General features: G+C 37.2%; 2 protein-coding genes across 4 annotated transcripts; one reads left to right on the forward strand and one right to left on the reverse strand.

The window, feature by feature from the left end:
- Window positions 1-3,180: 3,180 nt before the first annotated feature.
- On the reverse strand, window positions 3,181-6,497 carry LOC124285966. 3 transcript variants are annotated; one of them, XM_046722266.1, is made up of 2 exons: window positions 6,444-6,497; window positions 3,181-4,719 (listed from the first exon to the last, which is right to left on the reverse strand). In XM_046722266.1, exons 1-2 carry the CDS (start codon window positions 6,470-6,472, stop codon window positions 3,798-3,800), a joined length of 951 nt encoding a protein of 316 aa, XP_046578222.1. In that variant the 5' UTR covers window positions 6,473-6,497; the 3' UTR covers window positions 3,181-3,797. The 3 variants fall into 3 exon arrangements, with proteins under 3 accessions (XP_046578222.1, XP_046578224.1, XP_046578225.1); XM_046722268.1 differs by lacking the exon at window positions 6,444-6,497 and adding an exon at window positions 5,234-5,416; XM_046722269.1 differs by lacking the exon at window positions 6,444-6,497 and adding an exon at window positions 4,885-5,416.
- LOC124285968 (probable alpha-ketoglutarate-dependent hypophosphite dioxygenase) lies at window positions 5,684-21,527 on the forward strand. Its single transcript, XM_046722270.1, has 10 exons — window positions 5,684-5,796; window positions 9,544-9,646; window positions 11,423-11,468; window positions 12,378-12,446; window positions 13,594-13,670; window positions 17,851-17,937; window positions 18,932-19,018; window positions 19,255-19,383; window positions 20,225-20,401; window positions 21,129-21,527. The coding sequence occupies exons 2-10, from the start codon at window positions 9,587-9,589 to the stop codon at window positions 21,186-21,188; spliced, it is 792 nt and encodes a 263-aa protein (XP_046578226.1). The 5' UTR covers window positions 5,684-5,796; window positions 9,544-9,586; the 3' UTR covers window positions 21,189-21,527.
- Window positions 21,528-22,406: the final 879 nt, after the last annotated feature.

Consider the following 22,406-nt stretch of genomic DNA (forward strand, 5'->3'; position numbering starts at 1 on the left):
AAAAGTATTAAGGAGTTAATGTAGTTTATATCTTGCAATTTTGGAGAGCACAACGATACTACAAATTACCGTAGATAGTTATGTTTCTTTATTGTGTCAGGATCTGCTGATCTTGATTTCAAACCCAAGTATCGCCTTGACGGGTCTTGATTAGAGCACCATGAGAATGTTCATGTCAAAACTGGACATTTTTTGTCTAGTCATGAAGTAAAAAATTCTGAAAACTGCTGGCCAAGGATGAGGCCAGGAATGTTTGCATGAATGATTATAGTAAAAAGCTTGTGACTATATTACACTCATTGTTCATTTCATTGTTTGCCTGAGGAGCTGCAGTTCACCTTGTGTATTAGGGTCCCATTCACCTCAATAGTATATCTAGATTTATCAGTGCCATTTCCATGCTTGTGGATTTCAGTGGTAAACATCCGAGATCTGCATCACTTTGAACTTTCTTCCCACAAATACCTGACATGCTGGGACAACTGGAATTGTTCAAAACTGAGTTAAACCCAACTGCCTCACTCACTCCAGAACTTAGCAAAGCAAGTTGATGTTGAGCTATTTGATTGGTTATTAGGGTTTACTGCTGCAGTATAGTTACTATGCAAATAGTATTTTCAGGTGAATATGAAAGGCTTGATACATGATAAATAGAATACCTAAGACATTCTCTTACAGAATGGTCTGTTTAGCTTAGATAAATCCGTCCAGTGAATTTCTTTCAATATTTTAGACTCATTGCTCAAATGCTCAACAGACAATGAACAAAAAGCAAGAGTAACTCAAAACATAAGTCATATGACTGGAGGGAGGGAGATACCATGAGTGTAAATAGTCTGTCTGAGGCGAAGTCACGAGGTGCGTAAAATGATGTTTTGTTCATATCAGTCACAATATGCAAGTAAAACTGCATGAATATTTTATGACTTTGATAAAATAAATAACAAAGTTTGATTTTCCTATCCAAATCACTTTTAACTTTTTTGTTTTACTTCAAAACAAAACTAATTTTAAAAAATGTTGCCATGACAATTCAAATGAATGTCAGAATATTTTGTTAGCTATCAAACTCATCACTGCTGATGAGTAGATTATGAGGTTGATTTTGTGAAATGGTACAGAATAAATGTATTGTGTATGATATGGTTTTGTTTAACATTATAATGTGACAGTGAATCATCTTACTCAAGCAAAGATGTGGTTATAGGAGTTTTAGTAGATGGGACATTTTCAGAGGGATTGGTCAAAACTTGTGACCTGTACCCTTGGTGTGCCATTGATTATGATCACTTATAATGTCTCATTTCCCACTGTGAGCTCATTGCAAATGTATCTGCATCAGGCATGTTGACATGATGGTCTCAGGATTACTTGACATGGCAAAGATACTGCCATTTAACCATAGTTCATGAACTTAAGAGAAGTTATTCTGACAAAAGTAATAAAGCTAATCTTATGATTATATATATATATATATATATATATATACACACTTTGGAAATGTTGCTGAAGATATGTAAGAGGTTAATGGTAGATTTAGTTAGAGAAGAGACTAAACTGAAAATATTGCACTCCTTCAGGTCTGATTTTAATCTTGGTTAACAGATAAAAGCACTAACTACTAATTTACCTTTTTGAATTAAATACTTGAAAAACTGGAAAATTTTATCTAACCTGTCAGGTATCAGATAGGTAATTAGTTTTCTCCTTAATCTTATTCCTGAGGTGTTTCAGGAGGAAACATCTGTTTATAAGAATAACTAAGAATATGCCTCATTTTATGAATATGACTCATATCCAGTTATAAACTTACATGCCCAGTAAAAGCTGGCCATGTTCAATGAATGTCATGCCACTAGGTGTTAGTAATCTCTTGTAGTGTGCCATTTGTGCCTAGATCTGTCTGTGATACTTTGGTAAGTCGTGTATGTTGTTGTCACAGAGATAAGGTGTTATAATGGTGTATATATGTATGTATAACCTTTATTAGATCTGTATCACATTTACATAGCTATATCAGTCTTTTACACTAAAAGCAACTATTTTGAAGCTTGTGAAGTAGGTTTTACTGTTAAATATTGAAGATATTGTCAGAAGTCACATGGCAATTAAGAACCCATTCAGCACTGCTGTAGATTTTAGATGTTACACAGTGGAGCTTGTGAAGATTATTACAGATTCATATAGAAGATGGTCAAGGGGCATGTAATATAAGGGAATATAGACTTCTCTTCATAACCATATGTATATAATACAATGTGTATAGATCTCCATGTACAATAAACAAGCCATGATACAACATGTCTGCATTTTAATATGTGTACATCTAGTGATGAACAATCTGATTTACATTATCATCATTGTTTTACAACCATGATTGTGTTCTCTTTTGTCTTTATCTTCAACCTGATCAGCTTTCTAAGTGCTTTGTTTACATGGGTGTGTTGTACATTCCATTGTTATATCATGTCATCTGTTTGGTTGTGTTTCACAATTGTACATTTTTGTTTGAATGTTTACTCTGTGTGTTGGATTTTTTTCTGGAAAAAGGCACTTATTACATCTGTTTCTCTTTTTTATTGTGATGTGATTTTATAATAGGTATGAACAGTACCTACAAGAGCTTTGAACCTTTTGTCTGTGTATTGTTGTACTTTGATGTGATATGTAATGTGACTTAACTGGTGAAATAAAATATGAAAATGATAATGCTCTTTGTTTCACTACCCGTGAAGGTCTGGGTTAGAATATTGATCTTAGTAACCCATGCTTGTCGTAAGAGGCGAATAACGGGATCGGGTGGTCAGGCTTGCTGACTTAGCTGACACGTGTCATCAGTTCCCAATTGCGCAGATCGATGCTCATGCTGTTGATAACTGGATTGTCTGGTCCAGACTCGATTATTTACAGACCCCCGCCATATAGCTGGAATATTGCTGAGTGCTGCGTAAAACTAAACTCTCACTCACTTTTTGTTTCACTAGTGTCATAGGGAGGCATCAGTCCTTTGAACTCGCAAAGTCATTCTCTCGACTTGGAGAATTGTTATGGGTGCAATTTGTTTTTCCTTCAAGACCCTGGTTTGGATTGTAAAGGTTTCCTCTCAAAGGCTTTGTCTTCTTCCTAATCTGACAAAGGTTAACAAGCAATGTATGGGGGAAACAATGCATAACTCCTCAGTGGGGATCAAGGAACACTATATTAATATCATGTACAATAGATACGTCTGTTGCTAATCACTTCATGCGAAATGGTCACTGTACTTGATTATACCAACAGCTCTAATCCGACCCTGAGGCTGTCAATTTAAACAAATATTGGTCCATAGAATTAAAATTATTTAAAACACGAGACCATATGCACGGTATAAATAACAAAATCTACTTCTGGTGTTGCCATTGTCATATCGATTTCTATACATATTATCTTCAGTAAACACTTTCATGAAACTATTTATAAGATTGAAATTTATAACACTGAAATTATTAATGGCAATATGGAGAAATTTTTTTTCATTCATACCTGTGTACAGCTACTGGAATGGAATAATGTATCAGCAGAAGAACAAAAGATTAATTGTGGGTCTGTCTTAGACAATATGCATGATTACTGGGATCAGCCTCTGCAAAAACTTATCCTCATGTTCTCTCCTGTTTTGGTTATGTAAAAACTAAAGTGCTAAATTATTTATCATAGCTTTCTAAAAACCTGCAATAGTGAAACAAATTAAGAGCATATTTACAGTGTTCACAGCCTTTTAGAAGAAGAATCTTTTTCATATATATATATGAAGGATATCATGTCATTTTTGAACAGCCCATCATCATTTCCATGGCTCTGTTTATCCGTCTTCGAAAGAAAGCACTGTAACGCACTAGTACCACCACAGTCTTGAGGAAATAAAGTCTCAAAGTATCACTCAGGCCTAGCTTGGGTCTTGGTTCTCCCATAGCTTCCAGACCAAAAGCTAGGACTGACACAAAGGACAACAGTTTGAATTTCCATGGGAGGTTAGCTCCTCCTATGAATGCTTCGGCCATTGGAAGGAAATCCTTGGGTGGATTGTTCAGAGCAGGAATAAGAACTCTTTCTTCAATACCTTTGCACTTTTCTCGAGCACAACTATAACCACCATTACATATGTTATATTTGTCAGATATACCCAGCAAGTATCCCATTCCTTTCCAAAAATATACATAATCATCAATCTGTTGTTGATTGAAAGGAACCCCAAAGTATTCTGGATAAAGGACAATGCATCCCATAAATCCACACTGCACCAATGCCATGTCGTACTGGGAGAAATACAGTCTTTCCGGCTGCTGTGAACTGTTCATCTGCTTTGCAACTTTGTTGTGAATATTCCTGACATAAATGACAGACTGATATGCATCACTTTCACTATCCCAGACATTACCATAGTGCCAACATGTGACATGGTGAAATGTGCTGAAGTACCTTTTCAACGATTTCTTGGGGTCATCTGAGGCTTTTGTGAAAACAAGAGGTTCCAGAAGATTTATGACACTCAGTCCACCAACAAGAGATGTAAACATTGCCAGAAAATTGCTGCATAAATACTCCTGAAAGAATTTTCTACCCCTGTTAAACTTTTCAACATCAAGCCAAGGTGGGGCAGATGGAGGTAATCCTGATGGAGCTGAGTTTTCCGTACAACCGTCTTTTAATTCGTCAAGATCACACATCTTGGTGTCCGTCCTGAAAGATGTAATTAAAACAAAGTTATTTCTTGTTAATAAATTACAACTATTAACTAGAACAGTAACATAACTCATCAGGGAGATATTTTACTCCAGTTTGGGAAATAATCTCCCGTCAAAATGTTTCATACAATCTACATCATCAAGAAAACATTTTACTGACCAGGTTTTGGACACAGCATGGAGACAGTGATACTGATCTATGGCTTTCAATCGGGCAGTCTAACACTGCCACCTACGTCTCATAAGCTGCCATGAGATGATTTGCCAGTGGATGCAATATTGGACATTAATGTCATTATCATGAAACTAAAATATATCTGTAAGGGCAATGGATAAAGACTTTGGGACAATGTTGATACACATACCAAAAGGGCGCATGTTAATTAATTTCAACCTAAACAAGCAGAGAACAATGGATGCCCATCTGATGCCGATACTTCTGTGTACAGCAACGTACTCGGGCCTATATGTTGTACTGACTCGATCAACTACCCTTCAGCTCAACTGACCTCTTGGAACAAAGTCGTCACTCGTATTTTCAAACTAACAGAAATGTCAGACACACTTAAATTTCTGGGGTTTCTGGTGTGTAAAGGCCTGTTATGCTGTTTGTGCACATTGGACTTCGAACACGGGAACATCATAACACTTTTTTCTTATGTGAAATACGCAATCCAAGTTTGCAGACGAAATAATTTGTACTATCTCTTGACGAGCAACTCAAATTACTTCAATGTATATTACACAATCTAACAACAAAGTTGCCATAAAATTATTGAACTTAATTTAACATTTTGTAAGAAATAAGTCCAAATAAAAATTGTTTTACATATTTTCACAAGCATTTGTGAAAAGGTTTTGTTATTTTTATCAATTAATTATAAAACTTATTAGTTGTGCATCAAGTAGCACGCGTCATTGGAGGCAAGCTCCTCAACAGCGCCGCCACACTCATTTTCAAAGTTTATGCAAGCTTCGGGAACGAGTTGTCGCTGAGAGGAGCTTGATCTACGCCCAACATCAACAACAATGTCAACAGCACTGCAAGAGAAAAATATGAACGGAAATTCAGGTATGTGTAGGTACTACATATCGTTTGGCTACAGTTTATATTGAGCAGTACGTGTTGTGATTCTGAACATGCTAAATATTGTACATGACATGTTATAAGTACAACACAGATTGTAGTGACAATCAGTAATAGCCAGCCTACTTTTATAAACAGGTCGTACTCCGGTAGATTGGTAACCGGAAATATTCGGTATATCATGTAGGCTATTCTAGGTAGTTTAGTGGCCCTACTCTTTCTTATCTCCTGTGACATTTCGAACACTGCCAGATGTTATATTCAAAAGATCGGCCTGGAATCATGTTGTAAGGTTATTTTCAAAGGGTCATTAGCATCTGACAATAACTGCAGTTAGAGATTTAGTAGAAAATCATAGGCGCCCGACTCTGATATATTTATAAGCATGACCTATATATATATTCTGATATATTTATAAGCATGACCTATATATATATATTTATATATCAGAGTCGGGCGCCTATGTAGAAAATCAAAATTGTTCACACAGAAGTAACATTAAGCCTGAGAAAAAAATAGAAATGACTTCAAGAATATGCATGAATGATGATATTTAACTAATTGCCTGACTGACTGAGTTCGGTTTTACGCCGCTTTTAGCAATATTCCAGCAACATCACTGCGGGGGACACCAGAAATGGGCTTCACACATTGTACCCATGTGGGGATTCGAACCCGGGTCTTCGGCGTGACGAGCCAAAGCTTTAAAGGGCCACTGATCCAGAGCGATTGATGTTTCTCGCCAACAGTCTAATTACGAAATCTAACCGCAAACTGGTTGGCCCCTGCTCCCTCGACCATGACGGACACGCGGGGACTGGGCTACTGTCCACCTGGGCATAATTTTTTCAAACTAATCAGTGGGACATTAGGAAGGGTGGATGCCCATCAGATGCCGTTATTTGAAAATATCCCCGGTAGTTCTTGTCTGATTGTAATAAAGTATCCCAGCAGTGTATAGGCTTTTTCAGATTTTCAAATGTTTGGATGTTGTAGTGACTGATCCAATTTGATCCTATTTCTGTGTTTTTTACCTCAATATTTAATCATGTAAAAATATGATGTCTTTTATGTATGCTATGATATCAAAAATACACATTTGATATATTTGAATCCATAGACTAAACAACGCCACTTTGCCATTGCAAAATACATCTGAAATTTTACTTAGGTACATAGGTATATACAGTTTTTAACTAAGTACACAGCAAAACCTTATATATATTTCTTGTGTAACAATGAAGTTCCGTTCGTATCCTCAAAAAAGTGTCGGCCCATAAGGTTTTTTTCAGGCAATCAAACTTGCAGGCAATATAGCGATTAATACTCTCTTGATGTAACCCTTGTTTGGTGGTAAACCTACACATGTTATTTGTCATCATTCACTTGAGGGTCAGTTAATGAATTTATAACAGGTAAAATTAGTGATAACACCTGACTCAGATTACCCGACAAAGGTTCCCATTTGGCATTTGTGTCTGGAGTAAATACTCATCATTATAAATTGAGGTCTGATGTGGCAAATGTGTTACATCTTATGTAATATGTGCATGGAAGTGCAATAAGAGGAGTTATCAGCTGAGTTACAAAACAAACATCGATCAAAGGATTAACCAATAATACACTGATTGATTAATTGCTTTTATCCTGCACAGCGGATTTGTCAAAAGGTTGTGTTTATGTATGTAGATTTACTCATCTATACTGAATACACCCTGTCGTAAAGTGCCTGTGTAAAAACAACGCCCTTCCTTCAAAGGATTAAACGCCAATACATTGATTGATTGCTCATTATTGGCTAACTAAATTACTTTTTGAAAGAATGGCGGACATCATGCAATTAGTTGCCAGGTGTGCTATCTTGGGTGACCAATGGGACTATACACCAATGTGAAAAACCTGAAACGATAGATCACTTTTTCGCATATTAGACTGTTGAAAGACACATGACATGGAACAGGATACTTTGTCAGCTGCAGATGAATGGCATCTCATTCCTTTATGTGGATATTGATGGATACATTCTCCAAGACAAAATATAAAGAGGTACATTGACTTCGTTATTTCAGTCGTAACATGTTTTACCACTGGCAGATTGTTAAACTTAAAATGTTTGCATTTGTTATGAAAATAATGCCATTTCAGATTGTCTAGTAGTGAACCCAAGCTCACTATTCTCCCCAAGACTCCCCATGTACTTAGTTAGCCTTACTTTCAAAACAATGCTATTATATCAGGCTTCTCACGAAATTCAAGGTCAAACTATTTCTTGAATCAAATTCTACATGCATTTACGTTAACATTTTTATAAAGTCAACATTACTATGAAATCAAAATTTTACATCAAAATCAGCATTTTTATTAAAGTGAATATTTTTTTATAAGAAACCAAATTATTCATCAAAGTCTACATAATTTTACAACAAAATCAACATAAGATTATCGAGTAAAAAAGATTTCATCTTTGTTGATCAGTCTATTCTTATACTATCAATTGCACATGCGGGTGGCGCAGCAGAGGTAACGAACCAGTCATGAATTCTGGGATATCATCCGGGTACTCACTGGTGAAAAACAATAACAAAAGCAACAACCAGTCCACAGAAATTGCTCTGGATCAGTGGCCCTTTAACCACTAGACTACCCCACCGCCCCTGATATTTAACAATTCAGTTATTTGTTATGCCCCGGGAAGATATGTGTGAGGAAACACATTTAATTAAAAAAACATGAAGCTAGGAAGGCTTACTAAAAGATGCTAACACTTTGAGGGTGCATCGGCTTTTGAATTACCTTTATTTAACCATTTAAAGTAGCTTGGGCAGAATTTCCATGAAGGTTTCCTTCAGCCATTAAATTTGACAACCACCTCATCCTGTTCTCTAGGTATTCTTGGGTGAAGAATCTATGCAGCTAAAATTGTGAACCCAATAATAAAATTAACAAAGAGTACCATGATACGTCCTTGCAAATGCTTGAGAAAGGGGTTCATGTCCCTTAGACAATTACAGCTTTTATCCTTCCTTGTCATCCCATAGTTCATTCCAACATACAATAAACAATAGACATGGTATATAGATAGCGTTTGATATGTGAACACACAATGCCATTAAGAAATGGTCATATGTAATACATGTTTTATGTGTGTTTACACTTTCTCAGTGAAGTATGATTCCAGTACTTTTGTTAGGTTGAGCCCCATTCGGGATTCAAACCCACACTCACAGTCAGGCACCTATTCTAGCCTACTCTGCCACCGCTGCTTGAAACACCCTTCTTGAAACAATTTGTGACTATTGATGAAACCTCCATTCCAGACAGGGCAGTAGGGTAGCCTAGTGGTTAAAGTGTTTACTTGCATGCTCAAGGTCCGGGTTTCAATTCCCCACATTGGTACCATGTGTGAAGCCCAGATCTGGTGTTCCCTGCAGTGATATTGCTGGAATATTTCTAAAGGCGGCATAAAACCAAACTCACTCAGTCACTGCATTCCAGACTCTGAGTCCAGACACAGTGGAAATAATGATCATCACTGAAGAAGACAAACTTCTTTCAGGTCATATATATATATCCATGTGAATTATGGGGAAAGCAGGTGATGAATCCTTCGCAGTGAAAGTGAAGGTCATTGTGTATTCATTGAATGGTCTTTATGCTGTTTGTGATATATCACACTGTCAGCATTTATGTTGCAGCTTTAAAGATATATAATATGACGGTGTTGTTTTTCAGAATTACCATGTGTGTCTTGGACAGATGTCAATAGCATTGATGAATGGTTGAAGACACAACCATGGCAACATTTAAAGAAAAATTCAACAATGATGGATATTTGGTAAGAATGGTTTTAAATATGTTTTACATGTATTGTTTTATTTCAGAAATGTAGGCCATCCTATCCATAATTCTTAAACAATTCACAAACAATATAGAAAGGAAAGTTCAATACATTACTTTCATTATAAAACTTCAACAAATGCTTTTAATCATTTCATGGTATTTTTAAATCCATTGTTTGGGTTTCTGTTTGAGATGAATGTACCACGCAACAGAGTGAAATAAGGTTAATAGTGTGGCAATCCCTTGTGGTGAATCAGAGCCAGAAATTGTCGCCGGGAATGTTTTCCTGCCATGATTTATCTAGAACTTCTCAGAGGCAAATGTTCAGGAGCAAGTGTGTAGCATATGTTAGCTAAGGTTTGCATTCTGGAAATCAGAAATACAGTTTTTACAAATGTAAAGGATTAGCTGAGGAAGCTTGTGTTTTAATGATAACAGAAGCAACATGTGATAAGTTAAAGGAGGTTTGTAGTAGATTAAATGTACAGTAATGTTTAAATACCCCTGAATGTAAGAAAATATGCACTATTACAAAATTCCCAATTGTATTTTGAAAAAAATCCCTGTTTGAGTGCAATGTCACTTAGTGTGAACTCTGAGTCACAAATATAACTTTGATACACTATGCTTGTCAAGCTTCAAGGCTAAAAGAGGACTTGGTAGTTATAATGTGTCATCTGCTTGACTGCCTGTTCATCTGTCCTCAAGTTTAGATAAAAAGAGTCCATGAATTGAAATTAAAGTCAGTTCTCCACTTCATGAATATTCCCAATTCTCAGGGCAGTGCTTGTTCTCATTCCCCACAACATCAGTGGCTTGTTGGCCATGATAGTAGGAAACATAGGCATCGCTGAGACCATGTTGCTTTCAATGTCACTTTCATTTGTGATTAGGCAACCAAACGTTGAAGTGTTATGTGAGTTCTTATACCATGAATCATCACTATATCATCATATACATAATCATCACTATATCATTATATACTTAATCATCACTATATCATCATATACATAATCATCATTTTTGATTAAAAATGCATGAAATATCGTTCCCCAGCAGATTTGCATGCACTGGTTTTTCGCATGTTTACATGTTTACTGTTATATCAGTGTATGAAATAAGGCCCGTCTGACCGCCCGAAACGGGCTAGATTTCTGACGGACGGTCTAAATTTACAGCTAGCCAGCCCGATGGTCTGATGACATATTTAGATGTTCCATTCACCATATCTTGGGGTCTGGTCTGGTAACATTTTGAAGTTACCAGCCCTAATGTGTGGCTGGGTTTTTGGCTTATTTCATACACTGGTTATATGTTTGTTTTAGAAGACAGATTTTGCATTTTCAAACTGATCTTATTTATTATGTTTATCCTCTTATGGGGATTAAACAGCACATACAATGAGTGATTAAAGTGTTCTTTAGAAATCCCATGTACAATACTATCATTCATTCCTTCTAAAAGTGTTAATAATAGTAATATTAATATCAATACAGATGACTTCCAGGGGTTGCATAGTGGTTTAGTGTTTGTTCATCACTCTGAAGACCTGCATGAAGCCTGCATAGTACAGTGTGTGAAGTCCACTTCTCATGTGACATTGCTGTCACTCACTCACTCACTCACTCACTCACAGATGACTTCCACTTCTCATGTGACATTGCTGTCATACGCTCACTCACTCACTCACTCACTCACTCACTCACTCCACTCACTCACTCACTCACTCACAGATGACTTCCACTGTCATTAGAATTTTTCTTCATTGCAGATAATTGAGAATATCCTCAATGCAAAGGAAGTGGCTGTTTATCGAGGTAAGACAAGTATTGACTGCCCTTTTCCTGATTTTTATCAGACCCGTGAAGGTCCGGGTTAGAATATTGATCTTCAGTAACCCATGCTTGTTGATTAAGGGGATCGGGTGGTCAGGCTCACTTGGTTGACACATGTCATCGGTTCCCAATTGGGCAGATCGATGCTCATGCTGTTGATCACTTGATTGTCTGGTCCAGACTAGATTATTTACAAACAGCCGCCATATAGTTGGAATATTGCTGAGTGCGGTGTAAAACTAAACTCACTCACTCACTCACTGATTTTTATCACAATATCTAGTTGTTGTGCAACCCATGTCAGTTTAAATAACACTTTATACTGCTTAAGATCCATACTGTTATTCAGTCAAGTGCTCAGTTTAATAAATGAACATGTTTTCAGACATACAGGTGATACCCAGCATTTGAGATATTTGGAAATTTAATCTGGAACTTACAGTGTTAGCCAAAGGTATAATAATATGAACATTTCTGCTAAAAGAAAGATGCACTGAAATTATATCCTTTTTATGATCAAAGATGCCAAAATGTTGATGTGATGTCTCGCAATCTTTAGGTATATCATAAACATACGATTGTGGGTTTGAGTCCTTGATGTGCACAGATTATAATTCTGGTTCTGGTTTTGTCAGCACCATAATAAATAGTTTATTTTCATAGGTTTCACAAACGTAAACATCTAAGACTGGGGTCAATTCAGGCTCCACAGCCTTTATACTGAATTAGTGTTAAAACACACTATTAGGACATTCTGATTGAGTAAAAGGGGATTAGCACAAATTTAGCAATTGAATCATTGGTTAAAATTTGAAGCAGCCAATTATCAATGAAATTGCTAGATTTGAGCAGCACAACTTTGTATTTACCAATGAACCGTTTTCCCTTCAGACCTGGTAGAGAAGATGCTTTCAGGGGAGATAAATACGTCTACTCACCGACATGACCTCGGAAACCATGGTAAAACACAATTTCCATTCCATGTGTTGTTTTAGTTTCATCTTAATTTTTTCAACATGATCAATTTCTATTTCTGTTTGATATATTTCTTTACTGTCATTGTGCTTGATTCTGGAAAGTTTAGTTTGAACAAAAGAAAACCAAGACGATCACACATTCTCCTTCGATAGTGCGTTCTTTCCTGTGTTGACGATCAACATTCTCACTTCAGAACTGCCTGTTTACATTCATGTTTGAGATACAGAAATAAGATCTACTGCTTTGAACATATTGCTCAGTAATAATGAGAATAGGAAGCCTTCAATGTAATTATTCTATTTGACTGATTAGAAAGTTCCCAGTCCGTCAGGTCTTGACGAGAGATTGGGTTGTTTGCAGGGCTGAATCTATACCAAAGTCATGTATGTTTTTCAAACTAAATGCAACAGCACATTATATTTAAAGGGATAAAAGCGCCTGAAATTATTTGTTTCTAAGTCTTACTCAATCAGTCCAAACTGTATGTCAATCAGTACTGTATAAATCTTGTCAATCATTATTACGCCCTGTTGAGTTTGGCAATAAATGAATGAAAGCAAGTTATCAATGTGGGATTGGTAGAGTCCTGTTTACAAAGTCATTGATATAACTTATTCCTTCCTTTCACTCTGCCTATGACAGTGATAACGTGGATAATTCTTTAAACATGTTAAGAGTTAGGTTGAGATAAATGAATTTCTATGACAGGTATCGAAATTTTTTACACTAAAACTGAAATATACTGAAGGAAACAAATACGGTAACGCCACTTCATGGCAGTGTTCCTTTATTTATTCTCAGATTTCCTCCCACAGTGCTATTCAAAGCTGGTGATGAAAACTGGAACATATCGAACATAGGAACACTTGAATTTCCCTGTGTGCCTTTATCTGTTTCTCGTAGCATAGCTGATTTTAATGACATTGTTGTCCTTAAACTCATAATAGAGGAAATGGTAGCTTGATTGAAGCTGATACTAGATCTTTATCACTTGTGAAGTAACATGTTGGATCTGTTGGTTGCATAGTTGCTGTGAGTGTTGTAGTACATACTGTAGATAGCTGGTGACAGCTGACAGAAAAATTGCACCAGAGAATGCATGTGAAACAGACTTGTATATTTGTGGCAGCGGACCGGAAGAGAAGTGACAAGGAGAATATCTGCCAGATTATGTGGCCTAGTCTGTTTGTGGACCACTTGAATGAGGTAGGGGACATGTTCAGTGTGAGGGTAGTTTATAGTTGTCTTGTAGCATGTTAGACTGTCCATTTTACCTGTATGTGGTGTCAGTGGGTGAACAAGATCTCATTTGTTCAAGCCTACATTTTCACTTATTGTGAACCATGGTTTGTCAAGTCAAGTTTGCGACTTACACCAAAGTAGTAAATATTTATGAGCTGGGTCACTTTGAACTTTTCTCCAACATACAATGGTCCTTTTATCAATATGATGGACAGGTTTGGTTCCTTGCCGGCAAGTTACTAGCTAAAACATTACACCAACAGTTTACCTCAGCAAACCATCTGTAGAAGGTGGCAGTGCCTTAGATGATCCATGTCCTCACACAGGAAAACATTTGAGACTCAGATTCATATAATGGTGTACAGAAATAAACTTCATTGTTGGCTGACGCTTTCTTGCTTGTTAATTTAAAAAAAAAATTTTTGATCCTGTAGAAAGTTTCTGTCCAAACCTTTTGTGGCTACGGAGCTCTCGTAGCTCAGTTTTGTATAAGCGGATCATTCTTCACCAAACACACTTTGACTATTCACTGGCTTTGGCCCTGCATGCTCAGTGCTGACATTCAAATGCATGCACACATGCAGGCATACATTCACATACAGACACACTCTCTTTCAATCTCGAACAACTAGCTGTAGCCAGGCACATATACTGAATTGACACTCAAAACCATTCAATAATTAAATTGCTGAAAGGTAGTGGCATTGTACCCTGATAGCAACTACTGACCTTGCAGCTAATGGTTTGGATGGCCATCAACTGACAGTAATGTTCATCAACAGTGTCAGCTGGCCTTGTAGCACAGTCATGTATATATGTCAAGCCTTCTCTGATAGCAATGGCTGTGTATGCAGTGTACAGTCTAATTATGATTTTCTTTGCTCACCATTCCTGAATGTTGTTCTCTTGAATATTCATGTCATGCTATCATTCTTCTGAATCTCAATGTCATGCTATCATTCTTCTGAATCTCCAGGGGCGGTGGGGTAGCCTAGTGGTTAAAGCGTTGGCTCGTCACGCCGAAGACCGGGTTCGATTCCCCACATGGGCACAATGTGTTAAGCCCATTTCTGGTGTCCCCCGCCGTGATATTGCTGGAATATTGCTAAAAGCGGCGTAAAACTAAAACTCAGTCAGTCAGTCAGTCTGAATCTCCATGTCATGCTATCATTCTTCTGAATCTCCATGTCATGCTATTATTCTTCTGAATCTCCATGTCGTGCTATCATTCTCCTGAATCTCCATGTCATGCTATTATTCTTCTGAATCTCCATGTCATGCTATCATTCTCCTGAATCTCCATGTCATGCTATTATTCTTCTGAATCTCCATGTCATGCTATCATTCTCCTGAATCTCCATGTCATGCTATTATTCTTCTGAATCTCCATGTCGTGCTATCATTCTCCTGAATCTCCATGTCATGCTATCATTCTCCTGAATCTCTATGTCATGCTATTATTCTTCTGAATCTCCATGTCATGCTATTATTCTTCTGAATCTCCATGTCGTGCTATCATTCTCCTGAATCTCCATGTCATGCTATCATTCTCCTGAATCTCCATGTCATGCTATCATTCTTCTGAATCTCCATGTCATGCTATTATTCTTCTGAATCTCCATGTCATGCTATCATTCTTCTGAATCTCCATGTCATGCTATTATTCTTCTGAATCTCCATGTCATGCTATCATTCTCCTGAATCTCCATGTCATGCTATCATTCTCCTGAATCTCCATGTCATGCTATCATTCTCCTGAATCTCCATGTCATGCTATTATTCTTCTGAATCTCCATGTCATGCTATCATTCTTCTGAATCTCCATGTCATGCTATCATTCTTCTGAATCTCCATGTCATGCTATCATTCTTCTGAATCTCCATGTCATGCTATCATTCTCCTGAATCTCCATGTCATGCTATCATTCTCCTGAATCTCCATGTCATGCTATTATTCTCCTGAATCTCCATGTCATGCTATTATTCTTCTGAATCTCCATGTCATGCTATCATTCTTCTGAATCTCCATGTCATGCTATCATTCTCCTGATCTCCATGTCGTGCTATATTCTCTCATGTCATGTCATGCTATCATTCTCCTGAATCTCCATGTCATGCTATTATTCTTCTGAATCTCCATGTCATGCTATCATTCTTCTGAATCTCCATGTCATGCTATCATTCTTCTGAATCTCCATGTCATGCTATTATTCTCCTGCATGTTCATTCATGCTATCATTCTCCTGAATCTCCATGTCATGCTATTATTCTTCTGAATCTCCATGTCATGCTATCATTCTTCTGAATCTCCATGTCATGCTATCATTCTTCTGAATCTCCATGTCATGCTATCATTCTCCTGAATCTCCATGTCATGCTATTATTCTCCTGCATGTTCATGTCATGCTATCATTCTCCTGCATATTCATGTCATGCTATCATTCTTCTGAATCTCTATGTCATGCTATCATTCTCCTGCATATTAATGTCATGCTATCATTTTCCTGAATCTCCATGTCATGCTATCATTCTCCTGGATCTCCATGTCATGCTATCATTCCCCTGCATGTTCATGTCAAGCTATCATTCTCCTGAATCTCCATGTCATGCTATCATTCTCCTGAATCTCTATGTCATGCTATCATTCTCCTGAATCTCCATGTCATGCTATCATTCTTCTGAATCTCCATGTCATGCTATCATTCTCCTGCATATTTATGTCATGCTATCATTCTCCTGAATCTCCATGTCATGCTATCATTCTCCTGCATATTCATGTCATGCTATCATTCTCCTGAATCTCCATGTCATGCTATCATTCTCCTGAATCTCTATGTCATGCTATCATTCTCCTGAATCTCCATGTCATGCTATCATTCTCCTGCATATTCATGTCATGCTATCATTCTCCTGAATCTCCATGTCATGCTATCATTCTCCTGCATATTTCCATGTCATGCTATCATTCTCCTGAATCTCCATGTCATGCTATCATTCTCCTGAATCTCCATGTCATGCTATCATTCTTCTGAATCTCCATGTCATGCTATCATTCTCCTGCATATTCATGTCATGCTATCATTCTCCTGAATCTCCATGTCATGCTATCATTCTCCTGCATATTCATGTCATGCTATCATTCTCCTGAATCTCCATGTCATGCTATCATTCTCCTGCATATTCATGTCATGCTATCATTCTCCTGAATCTCCATGTCATGCTATCATTCTCCTGTATATTCATGTCATGCTATCATTCTCCTGAATCTCCATGTCATGCTATTTTTCTCCTGAATCTCTATGTCATGCTATCATTCTCCTGAATCTCCATGTCATGCTATCATTCTTCTGAATCTCCATGTCATGCTATCATTCTCCTGCATATTCATGTCATGCTATCATTCTCCTGAATCTCCATGTCATGCTATCATTCTCCTGCATATTCATGTCATGCTATCATTCTCCTGAATCTCCATGTCATGCTATCATTCTCCTGCATATTCATGTCATGCTATCATTCTCCTGAATCTCCATGTCATGCTATCATTCTCCTGCATATTCATGTCATGCTATCATTCTCCTGAATCTCCATGTCATGCTGTAATTCTCCTGCATATTTATGTCATGCTATCATTCTCCTGAATCTCCATGTCATGCTATTGTTCTCCGGAATTTCCATGTCATGCTATTGTTCTCCTGCATATCCATGTCATGCTATCATTCTTCTGAATCTCCATGTCATGCTATCATTCTCCTGAATCTCCATGTCATGCTATTGTTCTCCGGAATCTCAACGTCGCACTATTATCCTCTACCAAAAACACCACATTATATATTTATTTGATTGTTTAAACAAGCATTCTATTTGTCATTAACGTTTCCATTAGGCCATTCCTGCTAATGGACTCTGTATCATGACTGGATTAAAATGATTAAAAAATCAGTCTGTGATGTCTTACCAAGGGTGTCACCTTGGATTATTAAACATAGAGCCCAGTGTGCTTCTTGACAAGCAGAAAAATATTTAAGGCTTTTCTGAACTAAATTACTTTATGATTATGTTCAAGTCTGTGAATTAGTAGTGATAATTACCAAGATTCAATATATTATAATTCATGCAGCAATAAGATGATTGTTTCACCCTAGGGTCCCCTCCATGCACGAACATCGGCCGTTGCTAAAATCATCATTGGAGACGATGCTGACTTCGACTTTGACATGGTTCTCTCTAAGGTGATTAGACTTGTATGAGGTAGCACAGTAGGACATGCTGAAGTCGCTGAAGAACTTCACTTGATGTGTTTCAATAGAATTCACAATAAATGGAATTGGATGGTGTATGTGTGTAGGATGAGTAATGGATGGTTATGTTAGGACTTTTGGTGCTTATATAAAGTTAAAATGTTTGGTTAGTAATTGGGTTCAATTTTTCAGTGAGGGAAGGATTGGGTGGATTTTTTAGTCTTACGAAAATAGATTTCGATTAAGTAGTTTGAAGCTATTTGGTTTTGTAATGAGGATGGGGTAGTTATGTCCCAGATGTCGACTGATTTCAAATATGAGACGTGTCTTCAGGGGTTTTTTTTGCAATAAACATTAGAACAATTTCAATTATAAATCACTAGGAAAAGATTTATACATGTATATTGTTAGCTGTTTATTGTCATTGCATACTGAAGACACAACCTATAAGTCTTCAGGAATGACACTTATACCATTTTCATGCTTGAAAATGGTATAAGTATCTATACCGAACCGTCACTATTGTACAGAAGTTGATCATCGTTAAAGACTTGTCATTCCTATTGCTTACAGCTTCTAGGATGCCTCTCAAACAGTACAAGTCTTCAGCCAGAAGTGTTGATATGAATATTCAGTATTGCTGTGATGGCACTGTGTAATGTCAGTCGTACCTATCTCTATAGGAGGCAAGGGGCGGGCGGTGGGGTAGCCTAGTGGGTAAGGCGTTGGCTCGTCACACCGAAGACCCGGGTTCGATTCCCCACATGGGTACATGTTAAGCCCATTTCTGGTGTTCCCCGCCGTGATATTGCTGGAATATTGCTAAAAGCGTCGTAAACCCAAACTCACTCACTCACTCACTCTATAGGAGGCAAGGTGTGTCTGTTTGAGTTGGCCAGGACACATGTTAGTAGATGGTTACAAATGGTCATACAGTCAGTGTAGTGGTCACCTGAATGCTGATCAAACATGTTCTGTATGACAGGCTCCTCACACCGACACGGAGACGCCATGGCACCAGGACGAGTCCTACTGGCCAGCCCTTGATGACAAGCGTTCCGTCAGCTTCTGGGTAGGTCACTGAATATGTACAAATTGAATTATAGTTTGTAAGGATTGGTGCATAGCAATATGATCTTGTAAGCATCCTCACCACTTTCTTACTGTTAAAGGTAATATTGGAGTAGCAAGTGACTCCGATATGAACAAGTTGCACTGTTATTTTGGGAGACTGTAAAACCCTCTCTCTGATGAATTAACATGATGTTACCATGACAAAGATGACTTCATCAAGATTTTTTGTCACAGACTGCAATGGATGATGTGTTCCGGGATTCTGGTTGTATGTGGTTCTCACCTGGCTCCCACAAAAATGGTCTTCGAGCTCACCGACCCCAGAAAGAGGGATGCCATGTTCTGACCTGTGAAGGCAGCGAGGTGGGTGCTCTCCAAGAGATGACAACAGAAAACTCATTTTAATCCTCTCAATGCTACTGTTGAACCCATTCGACAGGAGAGCAGCATAATGACATCTCCAAATAAAACTTGCAATAATTATTCAACAAGTCGGATTTACGTGTCATTTGAATTATGTATGGAATACTAAAGGTTAAAATGGTGCAGTCATCATGTTTATAAAAGCAGAATAAAACAAACAAAGTCATTCACTGACAGTCATGAAATTGATGGATAATTCTTTTTTAAAGGTTTGTCTAATGTCATTGTTTTCTGCTTCATCTGTCCAAACAAATATGGGAAAGGGTTTATATGAGTTTATTGATACACATTTGTTAATTAATGCACCAAATTCATATTTTACTATTGGGAATTATGGGAAATCATGCAATCATATGTCATAAATAGTATTTCATATTATGGAAATATAAGGTGATAATAATACTGAGTTGTCATATAAGAATTGCATGCATTTAACATCTTGAATAATGGGGCAATCAGGTGGCCGAGTGGTTAAAGCATTTGCTCATCACGACAAGGATCCAGGTTCTTCACATTGGTAAACGGAATAAAGCCTATTTCTAATGCCCCCCTCTGTGATATTACTGGAATGTTGCTAAAGGTGGTGTTAAACCATACTCACTCACTCACTCTTACAAATTAACATATATCTTCTTACATGCAATTTTCAAAACAATATTCTATTGAAACATATACTGGGTGCTTAGATTCTAAACCTAAGACTTTGTTTCAACAGTAAGCAAAAAATGATCCAACCTTAACATAAAAAGTATAAAATATTGTTGTTGCCATGTATTGTCAGGCGGAGGGCTCCCCTGCGGAGATCAAGGCGGGGTCGTGCACTCTCCACCATGGCCGCACACTACATTACACCCGCGGCAACACCACTGACAACCAGCGTCGTGCCTTCGACACGGCATTCCGGCCAGCAGACATGGTCAAGTCCATGAGAGACAGGGGTTTCGATCACGGCAAAAAGGTAGGGATAAGTTGATTTATGTTCGTGTTTTATTATCTATATGTTGTTTTCCTTACAAATTATTATACAAAAACTGTGGCTATAAAATGTAGGGGTGTCATGACTGACAAATGTATGGTGAATAAACATATTCTGTGCCACTACACAAGTGTCATATCCTGAAGTCATGTATAAATTAAAACAAATGCTAATATTATTTAAGAGTGACTTAAGATTTTATAAACATTGATTAAGAATACAATTTTTGAAATAGGTTATTTTTTCATTACAAAAATATGTGTTCTGATAATTGATACAGGATATGAATTTTTAAAATGACTTTAATTGGAAAATATGTGATAGGTAATAAACATCGAGTAAAACTGACCTTAATATGGAAATGTGATACATGTGGTCTAACCTTAGGCAAGTGAGTTTGTTCAAACTTGCCTCTGATCACCAAGCTGAAAATGGATACCTGGTGGGATAAATCATGTGACTATAACCTTCTAACGCCTCAAAGGCAGCTTGGGATATCCTGGGTAACGTTAATGATATTGTAGGTCTTTGAGCATGCCCCTCCATGGTGCTGCATTCAGTACATTACAAATGTCCCTTATTATTATAGTGAACATCATGTTAAACTGACTTTAATCTGGAAATATGTGAGAAGTAGTGCTTGATGTTTTTGCAGTTATACACACTACTGCTTGTGTTTATAATGGACTGTATATTTTGTTGTTTTCAGGGCCTTGCCATGTCTGGCCTCCTGAATTCTGGGCAAACCCACAAGGGAGACAAGGTCTAGACACCATACGGGCTCATACAAGGATAGAAATTAGAACTGGCCTGCTTAGACCAGTTTCACTAACAGTTATAGTTGGGCTGGTAGAATTTTTAGGGTGTTGCAATGTTAACTCTATTTGATTGAAACGTATAATTTCATGAATTTGTACTTGGTCATCAAGTTGTAAATATCTTATGTTAAAACCACTCCAAAACAAAAATTCCTAAAGAATATACATGAGAAATAAGTGAGAATTATGGTTTTTTTTCACTAATTTTATATAAGATGCTTAGCTAGGATAATGCAAATATATTGTTGTTTTGGGACTTAATATTTTAGATTTCACAACTTATTATGAATAGATTTAAATACAGGTGATGGGTTTGAAATACTGTGGTGATGTATCCTGTTTGTAAAGGTATGACTGGTTTCACAACAGAGTAGTTATTCCAGGTGAAGAAATAATAGCATTTTCGATTTGTTCTAACTATGTACGTGACTATGATGGCATTGGTAATGTGTCTATGGAATATATCAGCATGTAGATCACTACAGCAGATCCTGAAGTGACAGATTCGTGGACCAAAGTTTGAGGTCAAAATATGCATCATTCATAGTGGAACTAAAGCATTTTAAAATCAGTTTAGTTGTCCTTATTTTGTATTACAGGACTCATTGAATTCTATAATGTAATGGTATCAGGAAACAATGGTCTTGTCTAACTGTCATCATTGTTATCACTGTTAGGGCTGGTGTAATCGAGATGTACACAGTTTATAATATGTTGGGTTTGGAAAAAACTTTTATGTTTTATTTATCGTTCATAAATATATGGCTGTGGGGGGGGAATGATTTTTATGGAGAAGCATGTACAATGTGAATGACACCCCCTACAATTCATGTACAAAATAAGTGACCCCCCTTGCATGTCATGTACAAAATCAATGACCCCCCTTCCCTTCCCATAATTTCTAAGCATAATTTTAAACATATTTTTATGTACAAATTTGCTGGCCCCCATACATGTGTAAAAATTTGCTTACCCCTAGATCCCCATAAAAAAATGGATTCCCCCTAAAATCATCATCACTTCTCTCGTTCTTTCTCCCCTCCCCCCCCCAAGCCATAAATTATGAACGGTCCCTTATCACATTTCTTGATGTAAGTATCATGTGTCAGATATGGCAAACACACCATCGGACATGGGGATTATTACTAACATACTCTTGAATGGTGTTT

This window comes from Haliotis rubra, unplaced genomic scaffold, assembly GCF_003918875.1.
Source record: "Haliotis rubra isolate DU_JTF1 unplaced genomic scaffold, ASM391887v1 Scf371, whole genome shotgun sequence".
NCBI classification, from domain to species: Eukaryota; Metazoa; Mollusca; class Gastropoda; order Lepetellida; family Haliotidae; genus Haliotis; species Haliotis rubra.